This window comes from Enoplosus armatus, chromosome 8, assembly GCF_043641665.1.
Source record: "Enoplosus armatus isolate fEnoArm2 chromosome 8, fEnoArm2.hap1, whole genome shotgun sequence".
Classification (NCBI taxonomy): Eukaryota; Metazoa; Chordata; class Actinopteri; order Centrarchiformes; family Enoplosidae; genus Enoplosus; species Enoplosus armatus.
In genome coordinates this window covers 8,672,038-8,682,383 of record NC_092187.1, presented here as the reverse complement: position 1 = coordinate 8,682,383, position 10,346 = coordinate 8,672,038, and the positions used below count along the sequence as shown (strand labels likewise).

Sequence of the window (10,346 nt, the reverse complement as noted above, 5' to 3'; positions counted from 1 at the left end):
AGTCTAATTATATTGTATGATAGATCTGCTATTGTGAGTATGCTGATACCAAAAAGCAGTAGCAGAAGTAGATGCTAGATTTTGTGTTAATCTGTGCCATCCAGTGGTACAAAATTATATTACAACACCTAATTATATATGCTGCATTTAAAAAGGGTCAGTTAATGTGGACACTGTTATTTCAAAAACGTGTTGCAGTTTAATTAAAAAAAAAAAAAATCACTTTTCAATGCTGTGCCCCCACAAACAAAACCATATTCACCTCCAGTGTATTGATGTGGCAGCAAATATTTGGACAGTTAAAAACTATCTGCATGGATAGATACAACTCGAGGTACGTTAGAAAACATTTATGTGTGTAATTTGAGTGAACCGACCCGGTTTGGTTTTAAAATGAGCCGCAGTGAAAGAAAGAAAAAAAATAAGGGACAGAAGAAGGGAGACTGATTAAAATGGAAGACTTAAGGTCTGTTCATCTGTAACCAGCAGCATCTGACAGCTGTCAGACTTTCTTCTCATCCTGTCATTCAATCAAAAGCAAACAACTGTTTCCATCAGTGAAGATATATTTTTTAAAAACATACAAAACAACAAATTCTATTTACATAGTAATGCATGACATATTCTTACCAGACCTTTTAACATCATTCATTTGATCACATAACCATTCAATATGAACGGTCTCTTTTGGTTTTACCAAGCATAGTGAAAATAAAATTATATTTCCAAAACAGTTCCAGTAAGAAGTCACAAAGTCACAGGAGACCAGAAACAGAGGGTGTGAATAGATGAAGTCTCCCTGCAGGTTGGGAACAGACAGGAAGTGAATATCCTTCAACATTAAAGAATGGTGACTTTCAGGAATATAAACATAAAGGGAAAATGCATATCTTAACTCTGTAAATACAGCTGCTGTTAATGCACATTATATCTCTGAGCTTATATTAAATTTCAGACCACATTGAAAAATATTCTTTGCAGTTACGATCATGTTTGGGCAGGACCACCGATCTGAATCCTCAACAATAAACAAGCATCAAGTTCACACCAGCACTTTGGGGGTTGTTGAAAGGCATGCTGGGAAAATGACAATAGATGCTCCAAAAAAGTAAACACTTCACATCATTCAAAATCATCTCTGGAATTCATTGAACATCAGACACTCATGACAATCCCAATTTAGGAGGTAACCATAGAAACACCAGCAGCAACAGCAGAACAGGAGGGAGTCAGGGCAGACGTAACTGTGGTGACAGCAGCAGCAGCAGCAGTTGATGTCTGTGTGGTAACGGGCGGCTCGGCGGGGCGAGCTGGGACTGGTTTGGCGATTTTCATGGGAATGAAGACATTAGAGGCGCAGTGTTCGCTCAGGTACTCGCCTCCTTTCTCCTCGTAGTCCTGTCTACTGATCCATCCCTCTGCTGCTCCTCCCCCTCCTCCAGGTTGATGCTCCAAAGCCCAGTCTCTTGCCCCGTACCAGGCGTCCAGGGCCGGCCGCGACGCCATTGTCACCTGGGAAGGAGTCAGTCAGAGTTCAAATATATTTACAAGAAGATTATCTCTTGATTATCTAAACCAGTCTGAAAAGCATTTGTGCAGGTCAGCCAGGGTAGCTGGTTTCCCTAGATTTTAGTATTTTCTCTTACTTTACTTTTTATGCTTTTTACTTAAAAACTTTTTTATTTTTAAAACTCTTTTTTCATGGAAACAAGGTGAAGTGGGATGTAATTCAGAACAGCATGGTTTGACACTTTAGGAGCGTGTAATGATAAATAGGGTTTTTAAAAAGGTGTACCTTGAAGTGTGACTGGAAGGGCCTCATAGCCAGCAGTTCCCTCTCCACTCTCTCCTTCATCCCAGGGTACTGCATGTTCCCTCCTGTAAGAAACACATTACTCACAAGCGCCTCCTGCTGCTCTGGAGTGTACCTGTATGCGGCATAGAAGAATTAAGAAAGACATTGTTACATACAAAATTACGTTTAGATGTTGAAATGCAGTATTTGTGTGATGAAATATAATAGGCTGAGAAAGAATTTGCATGATCCATGTGTGCATTGTACAATTACCTGGCCAGGACGTACTGCAGCGTCTCCATTAGTCCCATCTGGTCCTCTCCCATCGGCGAGGGCTGGAACAGGATCTCCGGACACCGCAGACGCTCCGTCCCCACAAACAGCTGGTGGTACTCCGCCATGTTGAACATGGGCTGGAGGCAAGATCAAAGTTCATTTTCACCGACATTAATGTGTGACAAGCATTGACACCAAGTGTTTCAGCTCATGAGCAAAGTTAGCTAGTTTCAGTGCTGTTCTGGCACAAAAACATAACACAGGACTAAAAGTTTTCTCGTACATCCTGCCACATATCAAACTGGCAGATAATTGCCTGCACAGCATTAATGAGGATCTAAATATCTGCCTGGGAAGTTCCAGTGTCTCTGTGCCACTACCTGAACCACATTAGCAGGTTTTTCTGGCAGCGTGTCCTCAGGGAAGTCAGGATCCATCAGCGCCACTCCGTCTCCCTCGTCCATCGGCTGCTCCAGCTCAGACACCTGGCAGAGAGCAACAGAACAGCCTCAGGCTTCATGTCAGCGGCAGCACATCGACTGCAGCAAACAAGGACGGATCCTGTAGAGCCCCGTAGCACATTCAGGGTAATGACATGTAGACCTAATTAATGACTTGTACATTTGAATGTGACCTCAGCTGAGTTCATCAGCTGAGGTCATTACTTTTGTTGGGAATACAGTGTAGTTTGACCACTTTGCTCCCTTGTTACAGCAACCGAAGCATTTGCATAACTAGCTTATAGCCAAGTGATACAGTACATACATAGAAACACTGCTAATATAACACTGCTTATACACTCAAGTTACACATATATTTTATATATATTTTCCATGGGTAACCTAATATAACTACTAAAAAAAGAACAGAACAGTTTGTTACATGAATTGATAGACAACCATAGGAAACATTTTGACTTGTAACTATCCAAATGTTTTGCCAAACACAGAGCCTCAAAATGTGGACACAGCTCTTACAATATTACAACAAATCGAGATTTCCTAATGCTGTTTTTCTCCGATTTGGTTGAGTAACACCCACCTCCGTCTTTCCCTCTGCTCCGTCACTGTGCAGCAGTTTCTGTCTGCCCTGCTCCACAGCCAGCTGCAGTTTGTTGATGTACGACTGCAGCTCCTCAGCCGAGTCCATGTTGAGCTCCACCAGGCTCTTGTGAAACTGATCCAACAGGCCGTCCTCCAGCAGCTCCTGCACGCACAAAACTCTACGGTCACTGTGCAGCACACACAGGCTGTGTTTTAAAATCAAACCAAAGATCAAACATCAAATCCAAAATCGAGTTAGAGCTTCTTTTTATTTTGGATGTTTTATGGTTATTGTTGTAGTGGACACACACAATCCCTTAGAAAAAAAATGGCTTTTTAATAGTTTGCCTCCTTGTAATTATCAGATGTAAATGGGTCAAAAAGTCTTTCCTTCGTCTTAAGCATGGAAATGTAATTTGAAAAACCTGAAGGGCTTTAGAATAAACTGTAAATGATAATGTAGATCCCTTGCCTGTACTGCCATAAGTCCGTCCAGCCTCTCTTGGTCCTGCTGCAGCTTCTCCTCCCGCCGCCGAGCGTTGATCTCCTGAAGCCTTCGAAGCTGCTGAGCTCGTCTCTCCTGCCTCTCTTCCACGCTCACACAGCCACCCGGCACCTTACCCGAGAAGGGAAGCTGCATACGGTGAACCTCCCGATCATAAAACTCTGGGCTGCGCCACTTCTCCAGCTCTGCGGAGAACGCAACATAAGTAGTAAGTATGTATGTAAGTAAGTAAAGTAAGTATAGACAAAAGGAAGAAAGGATTTCTGAGCATCTCCATGTTGTCTTCTAGCTCCTTCACCAGGCACAAAAAAAGCTCTAAGTGTATCAATATATATGTGTGTTTGCTCTGACATGCTGTACCTTCATGATAATCCACAGCAGTGTAACTGTGTTCATGCAGAAGTTCCTCCACCCGGCTGAGTGTGATGGCGGCGAGGTGACCTGGGTATTTCAGCTGGAGGAGGCGCTGCAGGTAAGACGCTGACTGACTCCCAGCCACATTCACACGCTTACAGTTCACTGCATCCAGCCTTGAATCAAAACCATATTAGACTCAAAATTAGACTCTTCAAATGTGCAAAATGTGTCTATTATTGCACTAAAGGGAGTCAAAATCTATCAGGACAGAAGGGCAGACAGGTAAAGTATTTCTTAAGGGGAAAAAATAGTGTGAGTAAGTTGATATCAAATGAACTTTGAAAGGGCAAATACAACACAGAAGCAGTAGTCTGTGAATCCTCACCTGCCGTTGATAACTGGCAGGATGTGTGAACAGTGGTATCCTGATGACAGAACAATGCCAGTGTGTGGTGGCTGGACGTTCCTTTGAGTATTATTGTGGTAGAAACTGTACAAGCTGTCCACGCCGTAGGACACGTACGGGACACGGTAGCACTCAAACAGCAACTCTGACATCATCTGCCGACAGTGCAGCGGGTTGCAGGGCGCCTCTGTCAGCACAATGGGGTGTGCCACACTGCCCTACAAAAGCATGGGGAAAGTATTACTGACTGATCATCTGGTTGTCAAGAGGAGCTTGTTTAACGTTGCATATAAAACAGAAATGGCTAAAATTACCAGTCTGCATTGCTGTAATTAATACACACCTCATTTTGCTACAAAAAACACTTGGGGTACATCATACACAAGACCAGCCTTTGCGGATCTGTTATTGATTCGAAGATTCAGCTGAGAAGACCGCTCTGAAACCGTATCACATCACTGCAGTTTTATACCAAAGTGGACAGACAGATGACAGAACCAACTCAAGAGTATCACTCCCAAGTTTTAGATTTTGTTTGTTTTCTGATTCACCATCTACTTAACAAATAGTGGATCTTTAGGTCTGACTGCCAAGAGAACCATAAACAACTTTCTTCATTCATTTTTCTCTTCATGATCCGTTTTTTCCCCTTTAAATCTGTTTCACTAATAATATTAGTCATTAGTCTGATCTCTCTCAGCAAAAAACACATTGAGACTGAAGATCCTATTTACATAATCTCCACTTTCCCCAAAACTATATGGGCCAATAAATCCTTTCTACAAATTAGACATTCTACTGATAACCTGGATGATTGAACTATGAATCTACCAACAGAATATATATATGCAAATTATTATTAAACTCAAAAAACACATGGCTGTCATTAGAAATGGTAGATAGAAATGTTTATACAACACTAAACCTAATAATGTATTACCTGTTTAGTCTAGACTGTGTGAAGCCCCCCAAGGGTCACAGCCGCCGCCGGTTGTGACCACAGCGCGAGCGGGTCACCTTCAGCTGTGGCTGCTCAGCTGTAAGTCTGTATACAGTTGCAGCTGGATAAATAACTAGCACAGTTAGTGATCCCGCTCTCTGACAGACTTCGGCCGAGGCTGATTGAGGCAGGCTGTACAGAAGCTGTTGATTACATGACTATGTCCATAGGATGACCTAGCTTTGGCTGTTGCTGTGATTGTGGCTGTAGCCTTTGCTGTGCTTTGGTTATGATTTTGGCTGTGACTAACACTGTATTGGTAACATATCTGTCAAATCCCGTTTGACTTAAAGAAGCTTTCTTGACTAATGGTAATGGCAGTAAAGACTAGTCACAGTACAGCTACCATAGCCATATCCACATCACCATAGATTTAACCACTAATGCCCGAGCAATAACCATATCCACAGCTTCAACCACCGCAGCCAGGGAGAACAGTGGCTATTTACTGTCGGAGATGGGCTTTTAGAAAGCAGTACTGAGCAACAAATACAAAATGTAAAGTGTCATCTCTCCTTTCTGTAGTACCTACAGAGTGTTTCCCTGAACTGACAGTGTGTTTTAGCTGGACTGGACCAACACACTAGCTGTTGCTGTTATCAGGGGGAACGCAAACTTATTGAGAGGTAACGCAAAGATAGTCCTCAAAAAAAAATCTCGCCATGATCCTTAGGGGGCTCCGTAGAAAAGAAATCAATAGTATGCCAAATCGCCAAGTGTTTCTTCTCTTTTTGAAAAGGCATTATGGGAAAAGAAAAGAAATGGCATAATAAATAATTATGACATTTTCAGCGTCTTTCTTCTCGATATAAATTTTGGCCACCAACACCAGCGGACACAGTCACGTCAGTCACCGCCCACCACTCACCTCTGAGGCGATGCCCAGGTGTGTAAACACATAGTCGAAGATGAGCTCCTGGATCTCGAAGTTCACCACCACGTTTCGGTCAAACTGGCTCTTCAGCAGCCACCGCAGCGGCTCCAGGTTGGGGATATCGTTGCCGATCTGGGTCTCGCTGCGGGCGGCCCCTCGGCTGCGCGCCGCCACCGACCTGAAGAGCAGCCGCGGAGACTCCAAGTCCGCCGCTGGAGCCGCCCAGCCGGCTCGGGTTTGGAAGGAGCCGTTATCTATCACTATCGGGACCGCTGTAGGGGCCAGGCACTGGGCGGGGAGCTCAAAAATCGGGTCAGGAGAGGATTTACAGTCCTGAAATGAGAATATTTGAAAGACCGGGTCCCCCTTGGAGGCCATTTTGAAAGCGTGTCACTGTAAAATACAGCCGTGTGGAGGCTTGGTGTTATCGACTTACAGTTCCCAATAGTTTTTTAAATAAACCATTTCAACATACAGGCATGTTATCCGAGTGAATCTGCATAGACTAATACAGAAAGAAATCCGAGTGGCACGTTAAGTCTGTATAAACTAGTAAAATGAAATATTTTGGCTTTATTGTTTAAAAAATTCAAATGTGGCAAACAAAATTTCTGCCGTAGTTAATTTTTATGACGTAGTTTTTTAATTTTCAGCTAATCATACCTGCACTGCAAATAAGGTTTGTGATACATTGTGTATGTATACAATCCGCATTTAATATTTATATTAATTTTGAAAAATATGTATACCTTTCTCCACCAGGGGTCGTACTATACTCTATGTAAGCATAAGTCCCTGTGAGATGAGACACACTGATTCATCCATTATTAGGTAGGCAAGCTCTCGGATAGGGCCTGTTACTTATTATTTAAGTCACACTGTATATGCATCATAAATGCGTATCTCGTATTCAAATATTTTAAGAAATATAAACTGCTATGTAGAAAATTGCAATTGCCATTTACACGAGGTAGACCTCTTTACCTCTTAAATCTGCACTGACTCATTGTTTGGCCAGTCGGTACAAACTCATGCTGTGCAGCCCCCTTTTTTAAGCCCAAAGAACTTGATTTTAAATTCTGGTAGAGACCCCAAACTCTCAATTTCATGGAATGATGCAGCCATAAAAAATAGCCAAACATTTATCGATGGAGCCATTTCCAATCTGTATGCACACTAAAAGACGTGTTTCAAGCCTCACTGCCATTTTCTTATCATCACTCATCACCTCAAATTTGAATATATATGCTATAAATGGATGAGTCCATTTTTAAGCTACATTTAAACCATGTGAACAGACATTTTCCCTCAGGCCCTGAGATCCCTGATTTTCTTTCTGTCTGCCCTCCTCTTACTTTCAGCTGACTGAGTGAAGCCTCAGCTGGTGATGTGGGACACCTGCCCATGTAAGCTACTGTACATCCCAGTCGCCTTCAATTCAGAACACACAGCCAATGCGCATGTTCATGTTGGAGATCTCACACTCAGATTTTTGATTGTCCTGAATTGCAGGATCCAATGTAATTCCCATTTCTCTAATGGATGAAGAGTAACTGCTGGTGTGAAGTACAGTATAGTCAGCTATTATTATTGTTCTTGCCATGTTTTGTTTAAATAGAAAACTGAAAATACAATAATTAAAGTAGATTGCACACAAACTTACAGTAGTTCGTGTCTGTCAATGCTACAAGGTTAATATGCAGATCCATCTTCACAAATGCAGTGTTCCACCCCTTAGAACTTTTTTTTTTTTGTTTATAAAGTATTGCACATGACACAGTGTTTTCACAGTATTTGTGTCTCTATAATATTGCCATTGTTTTGCCTTGAGGTTCTCGTAGCCAGAAGAATATGCAATTCAATAGTGGGGAAAGTGTGTTTTCTGGTTTGAGTGGGTTTATTTCCTGGATAGCGCAGATATATGGGAGCAGAGGATGAAAAGGATGAACGAAGGAAAGTGTGTATGTATGTGTGTGTGTGTGTGTGTGTGTGTGTGTGTGTGTGCGTGGGAGGGGTGTTACTGTATGAAGCTTGATGGTGTGTCACTGAAGCACGAGCACAGTTCACTGCTCAGGCACAAAGCTCTAAGTGACTGCCGTCCCCCTCCTCCTGATGCTAATAAGCAGATCTGGGTCAGCTCACCCTCTCAAACACACACACATACATACACATGGTTACATACCTAAGACACACACACACACACACACACACACACACAATCACATCCCCACCCACACACACACATGCACATACGGTCACAAACTCAAATTTAAATACACCCCCATCTAGTTTCTCTCCTCTCTAACACACACACACACTGGGGTCCATTCCTTCCAGGAGGCAAGACGTGACATTGTGTCGCTGTCCGTGCGTGATGCTCACAGCTCTCTGCTTGTTGTGCTTGTCATCCAGGCAGCGGTGATGAGGCGCAGGGGAACTAATAGGCTACAAGCACTCTGGGACTGCCATGCATGATGCCAAGCAGCCTCCATTTTGTGGAGGAATGAACAGACTGTTATTTCCCACTGACAGGGTGGGGAAGGAGGGGGAAATACAATGTTAGACATAGGGTCAATTTAGTGTTTGTGAATAATGCAACGATTTGATCATGTATTTCATTTTTTTTTGTTTTAATTAGGCTATTAATTGTATTTTTTTTTTTTTGGTCGAGTGATTTTGTGGAGAAGTGAGTGGAAAATAAAATGTTAAATACAGGAAACTGCTGCATATTTAGGATTTATGAATAGTAATGCACTAATTACATAATTTCTTTATTCTATTTTTTGTTTTGTTAAAAAAGTATTCATTTTCATGTGCTCTTTTTAATTACTACGGTGTCTATTTTTTACGTTGCTCACAGTGCCAGTAATGGCACAGTCATGTGTTTTCCTCACAGTTAAGCATCGACTCCAGGGATTAGCAACCCCTCCACCACCAGCTCTCTTCGAGAACATATTCTCAGACTTCTCAGTGACAACATTCTGACGGGAAAAAACATCTGTCAGTGTGAATCACTACATTCTGGAATCATTTCCATTTCGTAGTCATGACAACACAGACATTTCTTTTATAAACATCAGTGTACATACTGGAATAGCTTCAGCTGTCTTGTGTCATTATGATGCAGGATAGGATTAGCAATTAAAATAAAATTTATTGGAATGACCATAATTAAGAATAGCATTGCCTAGGCGAACCAGTCTCTCTTTGTTCACCTGTTCATAGCATTAATTCAAAGAAACAAAAACTCCTGTAAGTTAACAAATTAATCTGTCAATGTGGTAGTGACTCGCTAGAAACAGGCAAAAGAAAAGAAAGCACTGTGTGTGTGTGTGTGTGAGAGAGAGAGAGAGAGAGAGAGAGAGAGGTTTATGTAACAACCCTGACTCTGAGCACTTCTGATATATCAGAGCCACTCTGCGGACAAAACACCCTGCAACCTCCATGACTCTCCTCCGCACCCTGTCACGCCTGCACACACACTGTACACATACATACCGGTACACTCTATCTCTTTGTCTTTTTCTCTCTCTCTCCCTAACATACAAACACACACACACACACACACACACACAGAGTCTGTCACTACCGCTCTCTTCAGTTTCTGGCCCTGTAAGCCCAGCAGATCTTTTTGGGCCATAGAGTGATTAATGTGTTTGTGCACCTGTCACTATTCATGCATTCATGTGTGTGAGTATGTGCGTGCATGCATGTGACTGTGTGTGTGAGAAGGGTATTTCTCAAAATACAAATATTCAAATTTATTTTTATGTGTGTGTGTATTTCATGTTGGCAATCTCTGTCTTGTTCAGTGGATAAGATAAATAGCTACAAGATGAATATGTCTGTACAGTATCAATATATTCATCCACTGTCTTTAGAAAGCAAGCATCTAAAATTGTAGTAATGTTTGGTCCCCACAGGCACTGAGGTTTTTAATTACCCTGACTGATTAGACCTCTAGTCAGGTTGGGTGGAGCTATGCTAGGAACTGACCAGTTCTTGACTATTACAACTATACTACAATTGTCTAATCATAGCATCTGTAACTAGGCATGGCAGGCCTGTCAGGTTTGGATTTCTACACATT

The 10,346-nt window shown here is 42.1% G+C and overlaps 1 protein-coding gene across 2 annotated transcripts; it reads right to left on the bottom strand.

Moving 5' to 3' along the window:
* Positions 1-1,081: 1,081 nt before the first annotated feature.
* On the bottom strand, positions 1,082-6,634 carry actr5 (actin related protein 5). Of its 2 annotated transcripts, none has more exons than XM_070911077.1 (9): positions 6,251-6,634; positions 4,362-4,600; positions 3,980-4,149; positions 3,587-3,804; positions 3,113-3,277; positions 2,452-2,556; positions 2,069-2,208; positions 1,796-1,928; positions 1,082-1,512 (listed from the first exon to the last, which is right to left on the bottom strand). In XM_070911077.1, the coding sequence occupies exons 1-9, from the start codon at positions 6,632-6,634 to the stop codon at positions 1,180-1,182; spliced, it is 1,887 nt and encodes a 628-aa protein (XP_070767178.1). In that variant the 3' UTR covers positions 1,082-1,179. The 2 variants fall into 2 exon arrangements, with proteins under 2 accessions (XP_070767178.1, XP_070767179.1); XM_070911078.1 differs by having other exon boundaries at positions 2,452-2,547.
* Between the last annotated feature and the right edge of the window lie 3,712 nt (positions 6,635-10,346).

Excerpts from the sequence above, each read along its gene's own strand:
- actr5 (XM_070911077.1), bottom strand. The coding sequence starts at position 6,634 with ATGGCCTCCAAGGGGGACCCGGTCTTTCAAATATTCTCATTTCAGGAC. Across the intron at positions 3,805-3,979 it reads TGCTGTGGATTATCATGAAG|AGCTGGAGAAGTGGCGCAGC; the intron begins GTACAGCATGTC and ends CGTTCTCCGCAG. Across the intron at positions 2,557-3,112 it reads GAGCAGAGGGAAAGACGGAG|GTGTCTGAGCTGGAGCAGCC; the intron begins GTGGGTGTTACT and ends GCTCTCTGCCAG.